At 45.7% G+C, this 26,048-nt stretch overlaps 1 protein-coding gene across 1 annotated transcript in view; it reads right to left on the bottom strand.

The window, feature by feature from the left end:
- Window positions 1-26,048, bottom strand: part of GAK (cyclin G associated kinase) — a 124,890-nt gene that overhangs the window by 84,802 nt on the left and 14,040 nt on the right. The window contains exons 2-5 of the mRNA XM_004383533.2: window positions 14,036-14,097; window positions 12,971-13,030; window positions 12,149-12,263; window positions 6,114-6,256 (exon numbers count right to left, since the gene is read on the bottom strand). Coding sequence (XP_004383590.1) covers window positions 6,114-6,256; window positions 12,149-12,263; window positions 12,971-13,030; window positions 14,036-14,097 — 380 coding nt within the window. The remainder of the gene's footprint in view (window positions 1-6,113; window positions 6,257-12,148; window positions 12,264-12,970; window positions 13,031-14,035; window positions 14,098-26,048) is intronic.

The following is a 26,048-nucleotide window of genomic DNA, read 5'->3' as shown; positions in this document are numbered from 1 at the left end:
CCGGCGGGGCCGCCTGACCCATGACCAGGACCTATGGGAATCCGTGTGGCATCCGAGGGGCTGCAGCTGCAGCCAGCTCTGCATCCAGACAAGAAGGAGTGCAGAGGGGTTCATGGCTGGGCCAGAGCGGGGCTTTGAGACTCACTGGGTACAGGACTGGGAGGACAGGAAGTTCACACAGGTTAGCAAAGTAGTCTTCTTTCAGGGAGAAAGAAAAAAAATGTAGTGTCTTAGAGCTTGATTCAAAAGTAACATGTTTATTTAAAAATGAGTAATTCAGAAAAATAAAAGGAAAGTTAAAATCAACCAAAGATAACCCCAATTAATCATGTGGGACACACAAGAAAAGTCAGTTAGAAAATTAAAAGTTCAATATGCCATTTTTAATGACATTAAACATATCAAGGACCTGGGAATAAACCTAACTAAAGATATACCAAAGCCCCCCTATTCAGAAAGCTATAAAAACTGCCATCCATTGTTAAAATCCCAGACCAATGGGAAACTACATCACCTTCCTAAAGTGAAAGGCACAACACTGTAAAGACGGGCAGGGGTCAGCAATCTACGGCCTGGAGGGATTCCCGCCACCACGAGCTTTAGGATGGCCTACAGCTAAGAATGGTATTTACATTTTTAAATGGCTGGGGGTATAAAACAATAGAAGAATAATATTTCATGACACATGAAAATCATATGGAATTTGAATTTCACATTCATTAATAAAGTTTTATTGGGACACAGCCATGTTTGTTCATTTGCGTATTGTCTGTGGCTGCTTCCGCGCTACATCAGCTGAAGTTGAAGAGCTGTGACAGAGACTGGTCTGTAAAGCCTAAATATTTAATGTCTGGCCCTTTACAGAGAAAGTCTGTCGACTCTTGCTGTAGAGATTCAAGGCAATTCCAAACTCCCAAACGTTTTTTTAGGTGGAACCTGACAAACTTGTTTCAAGAATTTACATGGAGAAGGAACGGGCCAGAAGAGCCCAGAGGACCTTGGAGGACTAGTTTTAAGCTCATTATGAAGCTCGAGTGAGTAAGACAATGGAGCGTTGGTACAAGAACAGATGGAACATCCGATGGGACACTCCAATGAGGGCTCCCCAAACAGATCCACAGATGCCACGATCACGACAAATGTGGGACTGCAGGGAAGAGGGGGAAGGACAGTCTAGTCACCCAAGGGAGCTGGGGCAGCTGGGTATCCCCAAATGGAAGAAAAGAAGGAGACCCTGACCCTTCCCTAATCAGCACACACAGGAAATCAATTACAGAAAGACTGATAACCACCCATAAAAGGCACAACCATCCATCTTTAGAAGACAATACATAAATCTGTACTAGAAGAATATCTGTATTAGTGAAGATAAAGATTTTCTTAAACAAGGCACAAAAAGCACTAATGGTGGATAAAATGTTCTATATTAAAATAAAGACCATCTTTATAAAAAGATACAATTAAGAGAGCAAAATATAAGCCACCGAGGAGAAAATATTTGCCAAACTATAAACCACTGGGTTTGTATATATAAAGAACTTCTACAAATCAAAAAGAAAAAGACAACTCAACAGAAAAACAGGCAAAACACGTCAAAAGGTACTTCCCCAAAGAGGAAATCCAAATCCCAATAAATATACGAAAAGATGGCTAACTTCCTAATGATAAGGAAAAACGCAAACTAAAAGCAGATACATCCAAGCGATCTGCTAAAATGGAAAGGTGTGCCAATACCAAGGGTTGGCAAAGGTGTGCAGCGATGGAAACCATGACATGCTGCCGACGGGAATGTCAAGGTTTAAAGACACACTTGGAGGGCAGTGGTGGTTCAGTGGTAGAATTCTCGCCTTCCATGCAGGAGACCCAGGTTCAATTCCCAGCCAAGTACACCTCAAGTGCAGCCACTTCCCATCTGTTAGTGGAGACTTGCATGTTGCTGTGATACTGAACAAGTTTCAACAGAGCTTCCAGACAGAGAGACTAGGAAGAAAGGACTGGAGATCAACTCCCAAAAAGCAGCCAATGAAAACCCTATGGATCACAATAGTCCGACGGCCATGATTCAGAGACTGGCTAACAACAACAAAGACTCACAAACCCCCTGACCCCTAATCCCCTCCAGGCACGGAAAGATACAGCCTCCGCCACCAGAATGCCCCAGAATGCCCATACAAGGATGCTGACAGTGCCCAGATCAGCACTGTTTGCCACAAACAAGAAAAGCAAAAACGATGCACATCCATTAGTGGTAGAACGGATCGAAAAAGTGAGATATGTTCACACAACGGAACATTCCACCGAGTGCCGGCTACACACAACACAAATGAAACTTAAAACATACCACAGAGCAAAAGGAGCCAGACACAAAAGAATACATACTAGAAGTTTCCAGTCATTCATATCCAAAATTAGTCAGAAATAAATTTTATTGCTGAACGTACTCCAGTCAAGTACATAAACCTAAGAGTGACGGGAGTGTCACGCCTCTGGGTGGGGGATGGGCTGTGAGAGGGAGGTGTCATCTGGGAGAGCCCTGGGGGACCTAACTCATTTAGCTCAGCGTGACCATATGTCCCCAGATAAGTCCTCTGAGGACGGGCCACGTGCCTGCCTGCCCCCCAGCCCCCACACCCCCACCACTCGCGTGCATCACCGTCACCGTGCACCTGGGGCAACAAAGGACGTGTCTCACGTGGAAGACAAGCGGATTTCAAACCAGGCCAAGTTTGTAACTATTAGTTTCTTTACTAATTTCATCCATTATTCTAACTTTCTTTTACAAAAAAAAACAAAACAAACAAAAAAAAAAAACCACTCGCACACATATATTGTCTATGCCATCACGCTTTACAAACTTTACAGAAGTAAGCAAGTGGGAAGGTCTGGACGCCACTAGAAAACCCACAAACCAGTTAAAGACCCTCGAGAAAGAACCATCCGGATGGCAAGAGCAAGATGTCTTCGTTCCCAGAAAACCCACTCACACATTGTGCCCTGCATCCCGCTTCGGTGCTCCGCGGGTGCTGGGTGCAGGTGGGTGACCCCAGGGAGACGAGCCCCTCGCCCTTCCAGTTCCAAACCCGTCACTCTGCCTTCTGAACACCGGGAGGTCCCAGTGCCTGGAACAACTTTCCTGCTGAAAGCAACTGAAAGTGCCGTAAAGAATATTAAAGGAGAAAAAAGAAAAAGAAGAAGAAACAGAAGTGGGGTGGAGAAAGAGGAAGGGGGTCTTCGGAGGGCGCCCAGGAGCCAGCAGGAGGGGAGAAGTTGGCAGGCTGAGCCGAGAACGGGGCGGGGGGAGAACCCATGGAAGTGGACTTCAGACCTCACAGGCTTCTGCTGCTGGGGCATCGGACCAACCAGTGACCTTAAAGCCTGGTTTTCTAGGCCTTTCTGGGTTCAGAGGAGAAAAGCAAACGGTCAGGCCCACCCGTGGTTCAAAATGTAAATGAAGCCCCTGACCCATAAGGTAGGCTCTCAGTGCAAAACCCAAAAAAACGAAAGCTGTGGCCGTGGAGTCAATTCCGACTCATAGCGATGACACAGGACAGAGCAGAACTGCCCCACAGGGTTTCCAAGGAGCGCCATAGGGTTTCCAAGGAGCGCCTAGTGGATTTGAACTGCCGACATTTGGTTAGCAGCTGTAGCACTTAACCACTGTTTCCTCTCAGTGTAAGGGAAGGAGAAAATACAAAGGGAACCACCCTCCAGAGCCTGCACCCTGGGGCGGGGCTAGCATCGGCCTCCCAGAGGTCTACAGGTCAGCAGCCTCAGGTCCATCGTCAAGGGCCACACGCTCACTGTAGAGCCCCTCCCCCTTTCAGGAGGAGCCTCCTTCACTCACCCCAGGACTCTCAGAGCACATGTGCGCACACACACACAGTGTTCACATGCATATGCACACATACATGGCACTTGTGCACGCACACACACAGACACAAGCACACGTGCACGTGACGCATACACAGTGCTCACATGCACACACATGCATGCACGCACATGGCACTCGTGTGTACACATGGTGCTCATGCACACACGCACGTGTGCACATGCACAGCACATACATGGATGCACACAGCACGTACAGACACGGCACTCACACACACACATGCATGTGTGCACTCACACATGTGCACACACAGAGATGCACACACACACCAGGGAAAGGGTATGGAGAGCCATGCCCAGGCATCCAGGCTTTCCTTAGGACACCCAGACCATCCCAGAGGAGGAAGGGCCCGCAAGCTGCCAGGATGACGGTGCACCTCTGGGGCAAAGACAGGCCAGGTGTCCACGTGGAGAAAGAGCCACTGTACTCCCTCACACCACACACAAAACCAACTGCGGGCGGACTAAACCTTAACACATGAAAGGCAAACTGGAGAACCCTTAGGGAAAAAACAGAGAGCCTTGTGTAAGACCTTGGGGCGTGGAAGGACTGCTGACAGGATCCAATGCGGGAGAGGCATAAACCACAGTGAAGTGGAGCTCTCTGCTTTTTCCATGACGCCAAAGGATCCAGGACCTCACCCAGTCCTCGTCTCCCTCTGCTTGCAGAGGAAGAGGAAGAGGAGCAAAAAAGAACAACCAACCCAGTCCTTCAACAACTCAACAGCATGGGGGAAGGTTCTAGATCAAAGGAGGTTTAAGAGACGTAACACTTTGGGGATAACTGGGGAAAGCTGCCAACAGAAGAGACATCAGAAGACACTAAGAACTATTACTTTTGTAGAGGTTATATAAGAAAATGGCTGTCGCATAGATCGATGGGGAATTGCCAGAAATTCAAGCCAGATTCAGAAGAGGACGTGGAATGACGGACATCATTGCTGATGTCAGATGGATCCTTGCTGAAAGCAGAAAATACCAGAAAGATGTTTATCTGTGTTTTACTGACTATGTAAAGGCGTTCCACTGTGTGGATTGTAACAAATTAAGGATAGCATTACAAAGAAAAGGAATTATAGAACACTTAACTGTGCTCATGCAGAACTTGTACATAGACCAAGAGGCAGTCGTTCAAACAGAACAAGGAGATACTGTGTGGTTTAAATTAAGAAAAGGTGTGTGCCAGGGTTGTATATTTTCACCAAATACTTACTCCATTTGTATGTTTAGCAAATAATCTAAGAAGCTGGACTGTACAAAGAAGAACAGGGCATCAGGATCGGAGGAAGACTGATTAACAACCTGTAATATGCAGATAACACAACCTTGCTTGCTGAAAGTGAAGAAGACTTGAAGCACTTACTGATGAAGATCAAAGACCACAGCCTTCAGTATGGATTACACCTCAACATAAAACAAAAATCCTCACAACTGGACCAATAAGCAACATCATGATAAATGGAGAAAAGATTAAAGTTGTCAAGGATTTCATTTTACTTGGATCCACAATCAACGCCCAAAGCAGCAGCAGTCAAACGCTGTATTGCACTGGGCAAATGTGTTGCAAAATACCGCCCTAAAGTGTCGAAAAGCAAAGATGTCACTTTGAGGACTAAGGTGCATCTGATCCAAGCCATGGTGCTTTCAATCGCCTCATATGCATGCAAGGGCTGGACAATGAATAAGGAAGAATGAAGAAGAATTGATGCCTTTATGGTGTTGACTACTGAATATACAGTGGACGGTCACAAGAACGAACAAATCTATCTTGGAGAAAGTACAGCCAGAATGCTCCTTAGAAGGGAGAATGGTGTGACTTCTTCTCACATACTTTGGATATGTTATTAGGAGGGACCAGTCCCTAGAGAAGGACATCAGGCTCGGTAAAGTGGAGGAAGGAGAAGGGCACTGCACAGGGCTAAGGCCAGGAGGGGCCAGTGGATGTTCTCGACTGGGAGGGAAGGGGTTCACAGGAACCCAGAGGAGGCCGGGCATTCCGTGAGTATTAGCAAAGTCATATGAGATCAAAGAGGGATTCTTTCCAGTGCTTAAAAGGCAAAGTCTCTGGAAAATTCATTTCTGCTGTTCAGAAGCTCCTATACCAATCTTTCCAGATTTCTCAGGTAAAACAGCACCCAAACCTCGCTTGCTAACAACTTGCAGTGTCTTAACACGGCTGGCAGTGGGCAGCAGCGGATGTCAGCGCAGTGCAGGTGAAGCGGTACCTTGAGGTCTCTGTGAATGATGGGCGGCTTTTGCTTGTGCATGTGCTGCACTGCTCTGCACGTCTGATAAAATATCTTCAGAACCGTATCACACGAGAGAGGACCTCTAGACTCAATTTTCTTTATAAAGTCCACCAGCTGCCCTAAAAGAGACAATTAAATGCACATCACCATGGAGCTAAAACGCTAGGACCTCCCCAGCCGGCCAGCAAGGTTAGGACGCCCTGCTCAGCCCCCATCCACCACAGAGACAATGCTGCATGTCCTGAGACCGTGGCCCAGACGCCACGCTGCTTTGCGTGGTCTGGTCAGAGCCTGCCCCCACAGGTGTGCCGCTGCCCACCGATGTGCTGCCCCCACAGGTATGCGACCACAGGTGCGCCGCCCCCCCCCCCCCACGTGGACTGCTGCAGCTTCCATACTAAGCTGTTAGCCACGGGTCACGAGCCACCGCTCTGGGTCTTTTCTCCAACTGGATCGTTGTAGAAGGGATTTTATTGGTGGCTTTGCTTCAAGAAAACCGCCGGCAGAAAGGTTTGCCCGGTACAAGGGAGCTCTCTGTCGGTGACAGTGCAGACCACCACCAGGAGCAGACGGGGACAGCGCCTGGGGTGGTGCGATGAGCAAAAGCCATCCCACGGCAGAGCCATGGATTACAAACCACCTGGGGCCGCCACACAGAGACATGAGTCTGGATACACAGACTCCCCAGGGCTGCTGACAAAACAGGCGGTGCATCATGGCAGCTACAGAGTCAAACTACTAAAACTACGCACGGTGTTTCATCTATTTCTAAAGAAACAACCACCAATTTTCATAAATAACAAAGGGCTATACACCTGATGTTTTGGACTGAACTGTGTCCCCCCAAAATGTGTGTCAGCTTGGCTAGGCCATGACTCCCAGTATCGTGTGACTGTCCACCATTTTGTCATCTGATGTGATTTTCCTGTGTTGTAAATCCTACCTGCATGATGTTAATGAAGCAGGATTACAGGCAGTTATATTAATGAGGCAGGACTACAAGATTAGATTGTATCTTGACTTAATCTCTTCTGAGCTATAAGAGAGAGAAGTGAGCAGAGAGACAGGGGGAACCTCATATCAACAAGAAAGCAGTGCTGCAGGGAGCAGAGTGCGTCTTTTGGACCCAGGGTTCCTGTATTGAGAAACTCCTAGACCAGGGAAAGATTAATGACGGTGACCTTCCCCCAGAACCAACAGACAGAGAAAGCCTTCTTCCCCTGGAGCTGGCACCCTGAGTTTGGACTTCTAGCCTCCTGGACCATGAGAGAATAAATTTCTCTTTGATAAAGCCATCCATTTGTGACATTTCTGTTATAGCAGCACTAACTAAGACAACTGATACCGTTAAATTTCAGCAAATGTGTTTGTTACTGAATACACTGTGTGTAACAAAGGACATGGCCAGAGGACAGAACAGATTCTGAGGAGATGTCTCATCCCGCTGGGCCCGCCCGGAGAGTCCCAAGGGCCACGTCCTCCTCCTCCTTGGCCCCAGGATGCCACCCTTGGCCGGTTAACCACACAGAACACACTGACTCCACAGCATGGGTGCAGTGCAGTGGCTGGCTTAATGTGGCCCTTCTAGCCATGCATACCTTGTGATTCCTACAAAATTACTGGGTGGGGCTATGCAAATAAGGAGCTTGTGGCCCATTGAGAGGATCAGACAGCTTCCTAATAATGCACATAAGGTATATGGAACCCTTATGGGGGTGTGACTATGCAAATAAGGTGTATGGAACCCTAATGAGGGGATTGGTCAGTTTTGCCATCACACTAGGCTTAAAAAGAGAGTGATTCCCAGAGCAGAGGGGGATCTGATTACCATCAAGAAAGAACAGTCAGGAGTGGAGCACGTCCTTTGGGGCTGAGGTCTCTGCACTGAGAACCTCCTAGACCCAGGAGACAGAGAGAGGAGCTGTAACACCAGAGAAGGCATGAGATGGAAAGAGGCACAGCAGAGAAATGGCAGCAGCTGAACCAGGAGACTGGCACAATACAGTGTGGTGGGCTTCTGGGCCACAGAGTGAGACAGCTGGGCACTTACAGGCAGGAGGCTTGCTGGTGGAGCGGGGTACCTCCAGGCACTTGGCAGAGCTAGGCTCACTGACCCACAGAGAGCTGAGCACCTTTGGACAGGAGGCTTACTGACGGAGTGGGGTGCCTCTGGGTACTTACTGGCGGAGCTAAAAAGCTTTGTAACAGTTGACCAAACAGGGCAGACGCCAGGCCCAAGTGGGGGCTGAGGGCTGAGAGAGGAGGCCTGTCCTGACGGGGGCCGAGAGCAGCCTGTCCTGAGGGGGGCCGAGAGGAGCCTGTCCTGAGGGGGGCCGAGAGGAGCCTGTCCTGAGGGGGGCCGAGAGGAGCCTGTCCTGAGGGGGCCCAGAGGAGCCTTTCCTCAGGGGGCCCAGAGAGCTGTCCTGCACTGAAAAAAGCAGACTTGCCTACATGCTTCCTGATCCTGATCCAGAGTTGTAGCCTGCTGATACTGATCCCAAGTTGTAATCTGTTACTTCCCTAATAAACCCCGTAACTCTAAGTATAGTCTGAGTTCTGCAAGAATTATCGAACCCAGCAGAGAAGCAGAGTGCTGTGGGAGGGACGGCTGGTATCAAAATTGGTAAAAAGGTTGGAGAGAAGAGGTATGTTTGACCTCTATCTCATAGGAATCAGCCTTGGGCTGATGCTGATCTTGATTCTCTCTCCTTCCCCCTTGTGAAGTCAACTAGAGGAGGTCAGACACCTCTACCGTGCCATTTTGTAACTAGTTAGCCCCACAACAGGGGTCAGCCCCACAACAGGGGTCAGCCCCACGGCATGGGTCAGCCCCACAACAGGGGTCAGCCCCACGGCATGGGTCAGCCCCACAACAGGGGTCAGCCCCACGGCATGGGTCAGCCCCACAACAGGGGTCAGCTCCATGGCAGGGGTCAGCCCCACGGCATGGGTCAGCCCCGCAGCAGGGGTCAGCCCCATGGCAGGGGTCAGCTCAATGGCACGGGTCAGCCCCACGGCAGGGGTCAGCCCCACGGCACGGGTCAGCCCCGCGGCAGGGGTCAGCCCCACGGCAGGGGTCAGCCCAATGGCATGAGTCAGCCCCACAACAGGGTCAGCCCCACGGCACGGGTCAACCCCGCGGCCGGGGTTAGCCCCGCGGCTCGGATCAGCCCTAGAAGCATTGACAGCCCAGCAGCAACGAGCACAACCAGTGCGTAGATCTTGGTGTTTACATCCCCAGTAACAGATAACAGGGCTATTTGGAGAAGAAAAGAGAGAACGTCATGAAATACAAAAAAGACACTAAACACACATAACAATCAAATTCTGGGTTGGGGGAAAGGCATATTATAAAAGGCATTTTGGGGATGATGGGAGACCTCTGAATATGGACTGTATATTACGTGGTATTATAGAACTCCTATTCATTCTCTGAGGTGTGATAATGGGACTGTGGTTATAACGGAAATGCCCCTGCTCTGAGGAGAGACATGTTCAGAATTTAGGGTCTGAGTGTCTGCAGCTGATTTTCAAATGGTTCGGCAAGTGTATAGAGAGATATAAGGCAACTATGGGGAAAAGTTAAAAAACTGGTGAATCGAGTGACTGGTAAATGGGTGTTTACAGTATTTCTTTCACGTTTTCTGTCGGCCTAAAATTCCAGAATAAAAACTAGGGAGAAAACAAACGCACACAAAATCTTCTCAAGTGTTTTTGTCAATTTAAGGAATTAACACGTCACTGTCACTTTACAACACTTTTAAAATACTAATTGTGACAACTGTGACCGGCTGAACCTCCAGCTTTGAGGGAGCCCCTAACCTTGGCAGCCTCCTCCCCTCCCTCTTCTCTGGCCATGTGTCTGTCCCACAAGTCCTTGTGCTGGACACGCAGAGGCGAGCAGACATAAACAGGCCCTGCCCTCACAGCGTTTGTGACAGGGTGCTGGTCAGACAACCACACACGCACAGTGGGACCACAGGAGCCACAGCGCTGTCTGAGGGGATCACAGAGGGGTTGATCTGGGCCGCCTGAGGAGAGGAGAGCTCCAGACAGCAGAGCAGGATGCACAAGGGCCTGTGCCCAGAGGACAGCAAGCAGCCGGTCCTTCTGCCACTCAGACAGACGAGCACAGACCAGGCCAGGGGGCCACACAGGCCAGGGTCGAAAAGGTCTGCACCTACATCCAGTATGCCTGATGTCAAGAACAACACCCTGCACCCTGCACTCATAGCAAGAACAACAGGAACCCCCATCCCCGTTCCCACAGGCCCAGCTACCCTCTGCACTCTGACAGGAACCCTCCACAGGTCCAGCCCCCCTCTGCACTGACAGGAACCCCCACAGGCCCAGCCCCACTCTGCACTCTGACAGGAACCCCCATGGGTCCAGCCCCCCTCTGCACTCTGACAGGAACCCCCATTGGTCCAGCCCCCCTCTGCACTCTGACAGGAACCCCCATTGGTCCAGCCCCCCTCTGCACTCTGACAGGAACTCCCAGTGGCCCAGCCCCTCTCTGTACTCTGACAGGGCTCTGGAGCTGTCCCTCCCCCCAGGCGACTCCCTAACAGCAGCTCAGTCACTGCTGCTACTTCCCCAGCCTTAAAATAAACACACACAATACTCAACATCTCCTTCCCGCCAGCGCCAGCTAAACAAGACCCCTTTTCGGCTCCTCTTACAGTAACGTTCCTCCCTGATGCTGTCTGCACACCCTGCCTGCCACCCCTGCCCTTGGCTCCCAGGCCTGCTCCAACCAGGCTCCTTTCCCCCCGCCACTGGCCCCCATGGCAGGACCTGGTCCTGGTTCACAAGCACATGCCCTCAGGGGCTTCCCTGCCCTGTGCCCTGTGCCCAGGGCTGCTCCTCCCCTCCCTGACCTTCAGGTAAGAGGGGGCTTGGGGTTCCTCCCTTCCCACTAGCTCCCTGGTGACTGGGAGACATGCAGCCACCCCGACACCAGCTGCGTTTCCCTGTTCACGGCATCCCAGAGGCCCCCCAGGAAGGCCTGCGTGGCTGGGTCCTGCCTTCCTGCCTCCCTCACTCTGCTTCAGCCAGCCTCCTCCCACCTGGCCTCTACACCTGCTGGACCCTCCCAGTCATCGTCCATTGCTGGACCCCTTCCCTCCGTCAGGGCTGTGTCCACATGTCACCTTACAAAAGAGGCGGACCTCACCACGCTCTCCTAGGATGTCCCCCAGCCTCAGAGCCTTCCCCATCCTATGCCTCTGACCCCTTTCTCCATGACAGCTGTCACGACCTGGCATTAGCGTTAATCACATGCCTCTCCGCCCCAGCAGACTGTAAGCTCCAGAAGGGCAGACCTCTGTCCATCGTGTTCCCTGTACATCACCTGAACCAGCACCGGCACCAAGCAACCCTCAGGACAGGCTGTTAAGTGAATGAGGTAGGTATCAGCATCCCCACTCTGCAAATAGGGAGACTGAGGCTCAGTGCAGGAGATATCATTAGTGAGGTGAAAGCCTCACCAGGCGCATGTCAGGCAGCTTCCCCGGGCAGGCGCAGCACCCTGCACCAGAGGGACACAGCCCCCTCCCCAACTGCTCCGTCCCTTGCAGACCAGCTCTGCCTGGAACTCTCCCCAGGAGGCATCTGTCCTGTTAGTGCACCAAGAGTCCTCTTCCTTCTGACTCAAGGCCACAGCCGGCCCTGGCTTTTTTAGCACGACCAATACTTTTGAGAGAAATCAAAACCAAACCCATTGCTGCTGAGTCAATTCCAACTCATACCAACTCCATGTAACAGAAAAGTACTGTGCTCCATAGAGTTTTCTTGGCTGTAATCTTTACAGAAGCAGATCGCCAGGCCTTTCTTCCATGACACCACTGGATGGGTTTAAACCACCAACCTTTATGTTAGCAGCTGATCACAAACCATTTGCACCACCCAGGGACCTAGGTTTGAGAGGAGACACTGGGAAATGCTGCCTGTACTTTATAACCGTGTGGACATTTGAAAAAGGAGCCCTTCAGATGCTAAAGGAACATTACCTTTACAGAGCTCTGTCAGCAGCAGAAACTCAGCCTGCCCTGTGTCCGACTCTTCTTTTCCTATAGACGCTGCAGAACAAAACTGGACAATATTGGGGTGGCCAGAAAGTTTTTTCTGTAGATGTCTTGTTAAAGGAAAAATATGCATAAGTATGTCCATAACTCTGTGCACTTAAAAATAAATACATACAACAACAAGACGCTAAAGTCATCACATGTGAAATGAATTACCTCACGAGTTTAGCGACCAGAGCAGAAAGGCGAGGGAGTGAGCAGGTGGCAACAAACAGAAAGACAGCGGGAGCAGGGGTACAGTGGGAGGACAAGGCCAAGGCGGCATGAACGTGGCACGGCTCTGGCCACACATCCAGCGAGAGTGACGAGTGTCCACCCTGTAACAGGCAGGACAACCAGAGAGGCAGCGGGAGCAGGGGTGCAGTGTGAGGACAGGGCCAAGGCAGCATGACCGTGGCACGCTCTGGACACACACCCAGCGAGTGACGAGTGTCCACCAGGAGCAGGGATGTGGTGTGAGGACAGGGTCGAGGCCACATGAACGTGGCATGGCTCTGGCCACACACCCGGCGAGAGTGACGAGCGTCCAACCTGTAACAGGCAGGACAACCAGAGAGGCAGCGGGAGCAGGGGGAGCGGTGCAAGCACAAATACTCTACAGGTAAGTTCAGGAAAAGCAAAAGGCCATTTTAATATGTCACGCAGGACAGGACAGAGGCGCCTCCCAGCAGGCAGAAGCCCCAGTGTGACCGAGTCTCTGCGTCTCAGAGAGGCTGAAGGTCTTTCTAGACTTTCCGAAAAGGATACCATGAAACAGACTTCTTGAATGATGGCCCTGTTCTTCTCCTCTTCATTGGACAGCAGCCTCTGTGTCAGGAAGTAACACACACAAAGCAAAGATCAGGCTCTGTTTACTTTTCCACTCTACACAATGCCTATCTAAGACATAAACGCCCAAGAGAACAGATGCAGTGCCCCTGAGAGAGCGAAAACCTGCAAAACCCTGTTAACACCTGAGCTCTGTGAAAATTTGATGGAAGGTTAAACAAACTTAAAAAAAAACAAACAAAAACCCAATGCCAATGAGTCGATTTTGACTCACAGCAACCCTTAAAAATAGACCTTTATGATCCAAGGACACAAGAGAAAACCAGAGAGGAGACTTTTCTCCACACAAGCCCAAGTCAAACAAGACAAACACGGGACATGAGTGCACACGCTCAGAGGGATGTGGGGCTCAATTCTGGATCCCCAAAGTAAGAGCACGAGGGGCAGCCTTAGAGCTCGGCCACTTGCCAGGACCAGCCCCCCGCCCCGTGGCCTGGCAGAGGCAAGTCTGAGCCTCCCTGCCTCCCGAGAGCTGGGCCCCTTCTGACGTGTCTCAGAAAGCCCCGCCACCCCAGGGTGGTCTCAACACCCCCACCATGCTACCGTGACCCCATTTATAGATACACTGTGCCATGCACATTTACACAAGTGGATTTTGAATTCCTTGTGTTCGTGGAACCTTTTGACATACAGAAACTTACGGAAGGCCAAGAGGCAGTGACAGCCCAGTGGGAGGGGGCTGCTTCCCGCAAGGGGCCTCTCTACTACCACCTGTCCCACTCTCAGAGCCCGGCAGGCAAGTCCAAGGCAGCACTGGCCCCAGAGCTGAAAATCAAGACGTCCAAGTATTCTCTGAGAACACTGCATCTAGACCCACTGACTGCTTCACCATTAGAGGAAACAAACGTGACCCTCCAAAACACAGACCAGCCATAAAGAAACATAACAAACTGATAAGAATAACTTCTGAAAACATGGTCATTTAGAGATTTCCACGAAAATAAACCAAAAACTCATACGAATGTTTTAATCATTCTTTATTACCTTTAAAGCATACTCTTTACCACTTCCAAGATCCTGAGCTTCATATACAAACGCAAACCCTCCTGAAAAATAAAAGAAGTATATGTATCAATTCAGTGCTATGACTTTATTTCACATGTTAAACTAAAAAGAGACCTTTAGCAAGTAAGATGCAACAGGCACTTGCAGCTGTGGTCAGGTTTGTTTTCCGCAACCCTAATGGCCCCAATTCACACACTACTGCCTTTAGAGTTCTATTTCAGAGGCGGGAAGGAAATATGCTAACAACAGAAATCAACAAAAGAGGGAAAGAAAAAAAAAAAGAATATGGACAAAACCAAAAGCCAGTTCTTTGAAAACAAGTTAATGAAACTGATACATTCTAGCTAGACTGATTGAGAGAGAGGGAAAAACGGCCAATCACCAAATCTAGAATGAAAAAGAGGACATCCCTACTCTAATGCCCAAAAGAGAAAATGACATTAAAAAAAGACTTACACAGGAAACAACTCAAGAGCAACTAGCAATAACAACCCAGACTAATATCCATCATGAATACGGACAAAAGCATTCTTAATAAAATATTAGCAAATCAAATCCAACTATATATACAAAGACCAATACAACATGACCAAGTGGGGATGTTTAACATTTCAAAAAATCAACAAATGCAATTCTATTGTTTTTACGTTTGTTTTGCTTAGTTGTTTTCTAGCTTTCAACAGTAGAAAATTACATCATAAAATAAAAAACTCTGAGCAAAAGAGGAATAGAAGTAAACTTCCTAGACGAGATAAAGGGCACCTACAAAAGGTCCACAGCTAACTTCCAGTCCATGGTGAAAGACAAAGTGTGCTCCCCCTGTCCTCGGGAACAAGGCAAGGATGCCCACTCTTCTCAACAATCAGATTCAGCATCAAACTCGAAGTCCTCACCAGGGCAATTAGAAAAGAAAAGGAAATAAAAGGCATCCAGATTGAAAAGGAAGAAGGAAAAATGTCTTTATTTGCAGATGACATGATTACCTATGCTACAAATAAAGCTACTGGTTATGAGTTTTTAGTAAGGATGAGGGACCCAAAAGCAAAAATCAACAAAAATCAACTGTGTTTCAATATAGTAGCAACAAATAACTAGAAGTTTAAGTTAGAAAAAAATATACCATTTACAGCAGCATCAAAAAATACAAAATACTTGGGATATATGTGACAAGTTTTAGAAGACTTACTCAAGCCTACAAAACTCTGCTGAGAAAAATTTTAAAAGACCTTAATAAACAGAGAGATATATTGTATTCTTGAACTGAAAAATTCGGCATTGTTAAGACATCAACTGGTCTCAACTCACCTGGAGTAAAGGAGAATGAAGAACACCAAAGACACAAGGAAAGTTTTAGCCCAAGAGACAGAAACAGCCACATAAACCAGAAACTGCATCAGCCTGAGACCAGAAGAACTAGATGGTGCCCGGCTACCACCACTGACAGCCCTGACAGAGAACACAACAGAGTCCCTGATGGAGCAGGAGAAAAATAGGGTGCAGAACTCAAATTCTAGTAAAAAGACCAGACTTAATGGTCTGACTGAGACTGGAGGGACCTCAGAGGGCACGGCCCCCAGACTCTCCATCAACCCAGAACTAAAACCATTCCCGAGGCCAACTCTTCAGATGATTAGACTGGACTATGCAACATAAAGGAAACCCTAGTGGCCTAATGGTTAAGTACTACAGCTGCTAACCAAAAGACTGACGGTTCAAATACACCAGGCACTCCTTGGAAACCCTATGGGGAAGTTCTACTCTGTCCTATACGGTCGCTGTAAGTCAGAATCAACTCGACGGCAACGAGTTTGGTTTGGTTTTTATGGGACATAAAGCGATACTCGTGAAGAGTGTGCTTCTTAGCTCAAGTAGATACGTGAGACTAAATGGGCAGCTCCTGTCCAGAGGGGAAATGAGAAGGCAGAGAGCGTCAGGGGCTGGTTGAATAGACACAGGAAATCGGGTGGAAAGGAGGAGTGTGCTGCCACAGTTTAGGGAGAGCAATTAGTGTCACATAACAATGTGTATATAAATTTTTGTATGAGAGACTAACTTGAATTGTAACCTTTCACTTAAAGTACATTAAAAAAAAAAAAAAAAAAAAGACCCCAGATGCCACTCACCAAAGCGGGATGCAGAACATTTTCTTAATAAACTTTGTTATGCCAATTGACCTAGATGTCCCCTAAAACCATGGTTCCTAGACCCCCGCCCCTGCTACTCTATCCCTCTAAGTGTCTGTGTTCAGGAAACTTCTTAGCTTTTGGTTTAGTCCAGTTGTGCTGACTTCCCCTGTATTGTGTGTTGTTCTTCCCTTCAACTAAGATAACTCTTATCTACTATCTAGTTAGCGAATAACACTCTCCCTCCCTCCCGACCCTCGCAACCATCAAAGAATGTTTTCTCCTGTGTTTAAACCATTTCTTGAGTTCTTATAATAGTGATCTCAAACAATATTTGTCCTTTGACTGACTAATTTCACTCAGCATAATGCCTTCCAGATTCATCCATGTTGAGATGTTTCACAGATTAATCGTTGTTCTTTATCATTGCGTAGTATTTCCATTATGTGAATATACCATAATTTGTTTATCCATTCATCTGTTGATGGGCACCTAGGTTGCTTCCATCTTTTTGCTATTGTGAACAGTGCTGCAATGAACATGGGTGTGCATACCTCTATTTGTGTGATGGCTCTTATTTCTCTAGCATATATTCCAAGGAGTGGGATTGCTGGGCCTATTTCTAGCTTTTTAAGGAAGCACCAAATCAATTTCCAAAGTGGTTGTTCCATTTTACATTCCCACTAACAGTGTATAAGTGTTTCAGTCTCTCCACAACCTCTCCAGCATTTATTATTTTGTCTTCACTGGATTAATGCTAGCCTTGTTGGGGTGAGACGGTATCTCAGTGTAGTTTTGATTTGCATTTCTCTAAGGGCTAATGATCGTGAGCATTTCCTCACGTGTCTGTTAGCCTCCTGAATGTCTTCCTTGGTGAAGTGCCTGTTCATATCCTTTGCCCGTTTTTGAACTGGGTTATTTGTCTTTTAGTTGTTGAGGTTTTGCAGTATCTTGTGGATCTTAGAGATTAAACGCCGATAGGATTTGTTGTAGCTAATTTTTTTTTCCTAGTCTGTAGGTTGTCTTTTTACTCTTTTGGTAAAGTCTTTTGATGAGCATAAGTGTTTGATTTTTAGGAGCTCCAAGTTATCTAGTTTCTCTTCTGGTGTTTGTACACTGTTAGTAACGTTGTGTATTCTGTTTATACCATGTATTAGGGCTCCTAGTGTTGTCTCTATTTTTGCTTCCATGATCTTGTTTTCGAGTTAGTTTTTGTCCATGGTGTAAGGTATGGGTCTTGTTTCATTTTTCTGCAGATGGATATACAGTTATGCCAGCACCGTTTGTTAAAGAGACTATAACAGTCTCTTCCCCAATTGACAGACTTCGGGCCTTTGCCAAATATCAGTTGCTCATAGGTGGATGAATTTTTGTCTGGATTCTCAATTCTGTTCCATTGGTCTATGTATCTGTTGCTGTACCAGTTTTGACTACTGTGGCGGTATAGTAGGTTCTAAAATCAGGTAGTGTGAGGTCTCTCACTTTGTTCTTCTTCAGTAATGCTTTACTTATCCGGGGCCTCTTTCCTTTCCATAGGAAGTTAGTGATTCTTTCCTCCATCTCATTAAAAAATGCCACTGGAATTTAGATCGGGATTGCATTTTATCTGTAGACTGCTTTGGGTAGAATTGACATTTTCACAGTGTTGAGTCTTCCTATCCATGAGCAAGGTATGTTTTTCCATTCATGTAGGTCTCTTTCGGTTTCCTGCGGTAGTGTTTTCTAGTTTTCTTTGTACAGATCTTTTACGTCTCTGGTTAGACTTCTTCCTAAGTATTTTATCTTCTTGGGGGCTATTGTAAATGATATTGATTTGGTGATTTCCTCTCTGAAGTCCTCTTTGTTGGTGTAGAGGAATCCAATTGATTTTTGTATATTTATCTTGTATCCTGATACTTTGCTGAAATCTTCTATTAGTTCCAGTAGTTTTCTTGTGAGTTCCTTGCGGTTTTGTGTGTTTAAGATCATATCATCTGCAAATAAAGATACTTTTACTTCTTCCCTACCAATGTGGATGCCCTTTATTTCTTTTTCCAGCCTAACTGCTCTGGCTAGGACCTCTACCACAATGTGGAATAAGAGTGGTGATAAAGGGCATCCTTGTCTGGTTTCCTTTCTCGAGGGGAATGCTTTCAAACTCTCTCCATTTAGGATGATGTTGGCTGTTGGCTTTGTACAAATGCCCTTCATTATGCTGAGGAATTTCCCTTCTATTCCTATTTTGTTGAGAGTTTTTATCATGAATGCATGCTGGACTTTGTCAAATGCCTTTTCTGCATCAGTTGATAAGATCATGTGGTTCTTGTCTTTTGTTCTATTTGTGTCATAGATTACACTGATTGTTTTTCTAATGTTGAACCCTCCCTGCATACCTGGTATGAATCCCATTTGGTCATGCTGTATTATTTTTTTGACTTTTTTGAATTCTATTGGCTAGAATTTTGTTGAGGATTTTTGCGTCTATGTTCATGAGCGATATTGGTCTGTAATTTTCTCTTTTTTTTTGTGGTGCTTTTACCTGGTTTTGGTATCAGGGTTATGCTGGCTTCATAGAATGAGTTTGGGAGTATTCCATCCTTTCCTATGCTCTGAAATACTTTCAGTAGTAGTGGTGTTAACTTTTCTCTGAAAATTTGGTAGAATTCTCCAGTGATGCTAACAGGACCAGGGCTTTTTTTGGGGGGGGGGTGGAGGGGAGTTTTTTAATTAGCTTTTCAATCTCTGGAAGAGGTCCATTTTTGTGCTCATTCCAAAGAAAGCTGAACCAACAGAATATGGAAATTATCAAACAATATCATTACTATCACACAGAAGTAAAATTTTGCTGAAGATCATTAAAAAGCGGTTGCAGCAATACATCAACAGGGACTTGCCAGAAATTCAAGCCAAGCTCAGAAGAGGCCGTGGAACAAGGGATTATCATTGCTGATGTCAGGTGAATCTTGGCTGAAGGCAGAGAATACCAGAAAGATGTTTATCTGTGTTTTATTGACTACGCAAAGGCATTCGACTGTGTGAATCATAACAAATTATGGATAATATTACGAAGAATGGGAATTCCAGAACACTTACTTTTGCTCATGAGGAACCTGTACATAGACCAAGAGGCAGTCATTCGAATAGAACAAGGGGATATCACATGGTTTAAAATTAGGAAAGGTTTGCGTTAGGGCTGTATCCTTTCACCATACTTATTAAATCTGCATGTTTAGCAAATAATCTGAAAAGCTGGACTATATGAAGAACGGGGTATCAGGATTGGTGGAGGACCCATTAACAACCTATGATATGCAGATGACACAGCCTTGCTAGCTGAAAGTGAAGAGGACTTGAAGCACTTACTGATGAAGATCAAAGAGTATAGCCTTCAGTATGGATTACACTTCAATATAAAGAAAACAAAAATCCTCACAACTAGACCAATAAGCAACATCATAAAAAATGGAGAAAAGACTGAGGTTGTCAAGGATTTCATTTTACTTGGATCCACAATCAATGCCCGTGAAAGCAGCAGTCAAGCAATCAAACAATGTATTGCACTGGGCAAATCTGCTGCAAAAGACCTCCTTAAAGTGTTAAAAAGCAAAGATGATACTTTGAAGACTAAGGTGTACCTGACCCAAGCCATGATCTCTTCAACTGCCTCATATGCATGCAAAAGCCTGACAATGAATAAGGAAGACTGAAGAAGAACTGGTGCTTTTGAATTATGGTGTTGGCGAAGAATACTGTATATACCATGGACTGCCAGAAGAATGAACAAATCTGTCTTGGAAGAAGTACAGCAAGAATGTTCCTTAGAAGCAAGGATGGCAAGACTTTGTCTCATGTACTTTGGACATGTTATCAGGAGGGACCAGTCCCTAGAGAAGGACATCATGCTTCGTAAAGTAGAGGGTCAGCAAAAAAGAAGGCGGCCCTCAATGAGATGGACTGACATAACGGCTGCAACAATGGGCTCAAACACAGCAACAATTGAGAGGATGGCGCAGGACTGGGCAGTGTTTCATTCTGCTGTACATAGGTCGCTATGAGTTCGTACGGACGTGACAGCACCTAACAACCAAAACAACATACCAAAAAAAATTGAATTGGTAACTCAAAATCTTCCTACAAAGAAAACTACAAACCCAGATGGCCTCACTGGTGAATGCTATCAAACATTTAAGGAAGAAATTGTAACAATCTTATACAAAATCTTCCTTAAGATAGAGAAGGAGAAAATATTTCCCAATCCATTTTTGGAGGCTGGCCTAACCAAAACCAGAGAAGGATATAAAAACAAAATTGCAGGTCAGTATCACTCATTAATGTAGACATAAAAATCCTCAACAAAATATTAGCTATCAATTCTAGCAATACACAGTAAGGATAATCAACAATGATCAAATGGGGTTTATCCCAGGAATGCAAGGTTGGTTCATCATTCAAAAATCAATCACCATAGTACACCAAAGGAAACCTGGTAGAGCAGTGGTTAAGCACTCGGCTGTTAACGAAAAGGTCAGCTGTTTGAACCCATCAGCTGCTCCGCGGGAGAAAGATGTGGCAGTCTGCTTCCATAAAGATTACAGCCTTGGAAACCCTATGGGGCAGTTCTACTGTCCTGTAGGGGCGCTCCGAGTCGCAATCAACTCGATGGGAACAGGTTTAACAGAATAGTACACCACATTAACAGAATAGGAATCACTTAATCATCTTAATAGATGTAAAAATTGTCAAAATTCACTATCCATTCACGATTTAAAAAAAGACAAAATATAAAAAACTCTCAGCAAATTAGAAGGAGATGGGAACTTCTTTAATCTGAGAAATGATGGCAACTGCAGAAACATACAGCTAACGTGACACTTAACGGTGACTTTTTTTCTAAGATAAAGAACAAAGTAAGGAAATACAAACTAAAACCACAATGACGTTTATCACTACACAGTGGCTAAAATAAAGACGTGACACCACTAAATGCTGGCACGAATGCAGAGAAACTGAATCCTTCACTGCTGCTGGGAATATAAAATGGTACAGCCGCTCTGGAAAACATTTTGGCAGTTTCTTAAAATACTAAGCATGCCTGTATAAAATACCTGTGTAATGTTTGTAATCAAACCATCACCCTCTTATGATGCAAAAAATTATGTATCTTAAAGAAACCAGATTCTCAGAGGAGATCAACCTCATGGCTCAGACTCCGTTTTGTCTTAGGTTCCATTCCTGCTTCTTAGAAAGTGCTCCTTATGGATATATGTTTCTGTGTTGTATTTCCAACTATACTAATTTAGATGATCCCTTTCCAACTGATAGTGAATTTATGTGGGCGCTCGCTTGTTTAGATACCTGATGAATATGTGGGAAATGCACTTTGAGAACTTTCAGATTATCTTTAGATATTCATAGTAATTACACGAATAAATATTGGAAAGGTAATGTTAAATTGTTACATATTGTAAAATGAAAGAAGGAAACCCACTGGTCCAACATTCAGGATATGGTTGGTAGCTTTAATTCCTACTTATGGTATATCTGACTCTTGTTACTGAAACCTGTACCAGTGATTAAGAAAGACAATTCAAAACGGAGGATCACACTTACTAGACAATCTGAAAAGGCTAAGCTTTCAATGGTTTTGTCCATTTGTAATGTTAATATATACTGATGACTCTGTAAGTGGTCTTTGGACTCAGGCAGACATGGCTGTGGCAGCATGCTTGTCTGTTTTCCCATTCTTGCCTATTCTGTAATATTCTTTGGACTCGGGCAGACATGGCTGTGGCAGCATGCTTGTCTGTTTTCCCATTCTTGCCTATTCTGTAATATTCTTTCGACTCGGGCAGACATGGCTATGGCAGCAGGCTTGTCTGTTTTCCCATTCTTGCCTATTCTGTAATATTCTTTGGACTCAGGCAGACATGGCTGTGGCAGCATGGCTGTCCGTTTCCCACTTCTGCCGTTTTGAGTACATGACGAATAAAACTTATTTTGCTTTAAAAAAAAAAAAAAACAACTAAACATGCCACTACTATATGGCCCTGCAACAGCACTCTCTAAAGAAATGAAAACATAGGTTCATACAACAACCTATGCACAAATGTTCATACTGGTAAAATACTAGAAACACCCCAGATGTCCTTCAATGGGTAAATGGTTAAACTGCCGAACATCCATAGTCTGGAATAAAAAGTAACACATTATTGATACACACAACAACCTGAATGCATCTCCAGAGAACTGTGCTGAGTGAAAAAAGCCAATCACACCGTTGCCATATGACCACAAGCACTGGATGGTGCCCGGCATTATGGAACATTTTGATCACAGATTCTATAGCAGAATCCTGACAAAAAGAGGGCAAAATGAGGAACAGAATTTCAAATTTTCATGAAATCTAGACTTTCTAGAGCCACTGGGGCTGAGTGAACCTCCAAAACTATAGCCCTGAGATAATCTTTAAACCATAATCCTTAAACAAAAAATATCCCCTGAAGTCTTCTTTAAATCAAATAGCTTAATTGGTAAAGAATGTCTGCCTTCAGCGTTATGGTCTTTTCAACAACTATCTGTATGGGATCAAACTGATAACAGCAACTGGAAAGGTTAAATAGGAAGCTTATGGGGCAGTGAGTTTGTGCTAATAGGGGAGAAAGAAAAATTCAGAAAAGGAGGGTGAGAATGGTTGCTCAACTTGAAGAATGTCATCAATGTCACTGAACTGTATATGTATAAATTACAGGATTGGTGTGTTCTGCTGTGTATATTTTCAACAACAATAACAAAAATACATTATTTTTAAAAAAGTAAAAGATTTTTTTAACAAAGTCAATCCCAAAAGGTTACATAGTGTATGTTTCCATTTACAGAACATTCTTGAAATGACAAAATTGTAGAAGTGGAGAACATATTAGTGGTTGCCACAGGTTAAAGAATTGGGAGTGGCTATATATGGACAGGAAACCCTGGAGGCATAGTGGTTAAGTGCTATGGCTGCTAGCCAAAAGGTCGACAGTTCAAATCCACCAGGCGCTCCTTGGAAATTATATGGGGCAGTTCTACTCTGTCCTATAGGGTCGCTATGAGTCAGAATTGACTTGATGGCAACGGGTTTGGGTTCTTTTTTATATATAAGGACAGGAGCCCTGGTGGGGCAGTGGTTGAGAGCACAGCTGCTAACAGAAAGGTCTGCGGTTCAAACCTACCAGCTGCTCCTTGGAAACACTATGGGGCAGTTCGACTCTGTCCTATAGGGTTGCTACGAGTCAGAATCGACTTGATGGCGAAGAGTTTGGGTTTTTTCATACAAGGACAAGGGAGCCCTGGTGGTGCAGTGGTTAAGAGCCTGGCTGCTAACCAAAAGGTCGGCAGTTGGAATCCACCAGCCGCTCCTTGGAAACCCTAAGGGGCAGTTCTACTCTGTCCTATAGGGTTGCTGTGAGTCATAATCTACTCAACAGCAATAGGGTTTTTTTTTTTTTTGGTATACAAGGACAATATACGGGATCCCTGTGGTGATGGAAATGTTCCATCTTGACTATATCAATGGCAAGATGCTTGCTGTGTTTGGTGAGTAGTGTTTCGGGTCTTAAAAGCTTGTGAGCGGTCATCTAAGATACATCTACTGGTCGCACCCCATCTGGAGCAAGGGAGAATGAAGAAAACCAAAGACACAAGGGAAAGATCAGTCCAAAGGACTCATGGACCACAACTACCACAGCCTTCACCAGGCTGAGTCCAGCACAACTAGACGGTGCCCGGCTACCACCAGTGACTGCTCTGACAGGGATCACAATAGACGGTTCCAGACAGAGCTGGAGATAAACGTAGAACAAAATTCAAACTCCCAAAAAAATGACCACTTACTGGTCTGACAGAGACTGGAAAAACCCCAAAAGTATGGCCCCTAGACACCCTTTTAACCCAGTACTGAAGTCATTCCTGAAGTTCACCCTTCAGGCAAAGATTAGACAGGCCTACAAAATAACACATGTAGTTCAGTTATGTGTATGAGGCTAAATGGGCACACCAGCCCAGGGGCAAGGACGAAAAGGCAGGAGGGAACAGGAAGGCTGGACAAATGGAAATGGGGAACCCAAGGCAGAGAAGGGGAGAGTGCTGACATGTTGTGGAGTTGCAACCAATGTCACAAAACAATATGTGTATTAATTTTTTAATGAGAAACTAATTTGCTCTGTAAACTTTCACCTAAAGCACAATTTTAAAAAAATGCACTGCATGATGAAAAAAAAAAAATAGTCCACCCTCAGCATTTTAAAAACAAGATCCTTGCTGTGATATTATACTAGTTTTGCAAGCTGTAACTCCAGAGGAAACAGGGCAAAGGGTCTCCCTGTATCATTTCTTACAGGTATATATGAATCTATAATCATTTCAAAATAAAAACTTTAAATAATCTCACTTACAGGAACAGGCAAATACACAGAGACCAAGGTTTATTAGTGGTGACCAGGAGTGGGAGGAAGGAGGAGAGAGGAAGCCACTGTTTAGGAAGTAGTGAGTTTCTGTTTACGGTGATGGGGAATTTGGGTTACAGATAATGGCTGCACCACATGATTTTAATATAGTTGATATCACTGAGCTATACACCTAAAAAAGTTGGACAGGCAAATGTGTTCTATGTATTTCCACAAAAAAAAAAAAAAAGAAAAGAAAAAGGCAGCGGCTGGTACTGCCCATGTACGACCAAACACCTCATGGGATTTGTTTTCTTGGTTCGAGGATTCAGGGTCATAGTTTTGTTGGACATTCCAATCAATTGGTCCAGTATTGATTTTGGCGCTTCTGTTCTACCTCCTAGCTCACTGTGCAGTGCCTGGGGTCTTGAAAGCTTGTGAGTGACCACCAAGGTACAACAATTGCTCTCCATTCGCCTGGAGCAGTAGAGGAAGACAGAGGGTCAGGAATTGGAGGTGGAAATGGAATACATGTCTGACTGCCTCCATGAACAACTGCCTCCTTTGCTATGACACCAGAAGAACTGGATGCTGGCCGGCTTCCATTACTGAACAACCTGATTAAAGATTCTACAGAAGTATCCTGATCAAAACTGGGGGGGTGGGGGGGATGAGGAACAGAACTTCAATTTCTCATGGAACCCAGACTTTCTGCAACCACTGAGGCTGGATGACCCCCTAAAACTACTGCCCCTTAGTTTAAAGGAAATCTTTAAACTTTAAGCAGAAGCTACCCCCTGACATGATCTTTAAACCAAATAATAGTTTAGCTTAAATTAGTAAAGAATGTCCATCTTGAGCAGTGTGTTCTTTAAAGGATTACCTATACGAGATCAAACTGACATCAGCAACTCACAAGGCTGAATGAGAAGCTTGGGGGCAGTGAGGTGAAACAATTCAGAAAAGGGAATGGACAAGGGTGGCACAACTCGAAGAACGCAACTGGATTGTACACATATGAACTGCTGAATGTATGCTTTGCTTTGTACGTCTTCGTCAAGAAATAAAATTAGAAAAACATAAAAAATAAAGCAAAAACTTTAAATAAAAATAGCAACAGTAACGTATACAACGTATTAAGGAATGACACACCAGGCACTTCTAAGACCCTGCCCACATAGTTGTTCTACTGCATCCCTCCTACCTCCTAGGAAATGGGCACAGAGACGTTAACTGCCCAGGGCAGAGCCAGGTTCCCAAGCCCTTGCTCCCTGAGGCAGCCGGCTCACCACACCTGCAGGCTACCTCCTCGTCCTCAGAAAATCCCTCAGAAATGACAGAGGAAAAGAAATACATGAATAGGAGTACACCCATGGCAGTTCACATATTCCAAAGCATTCTGACTGACACACACACACACACACACAGACACACACACACACACACACACACACACACACACACACA

Source organism: Trichechus manatus, unplaced genomic scaffold, assembly GCF_000243295.1.
Source record: "Trichechus manatus latirostris isolate Lorelei unplaced genomic scaffold, TriManLat1.0 scaffold00111, whole genome shotgun sequence".
Taxonomy (NCBI): Eukaryota; Metazoa; Chordata; class Mammalia; order Sirenia; family Trichechidae; genus Trichechus; species Trichechus manatus.
This window is presented reverse-complemented; position numbering and strand designations above follow the sequence as displayed.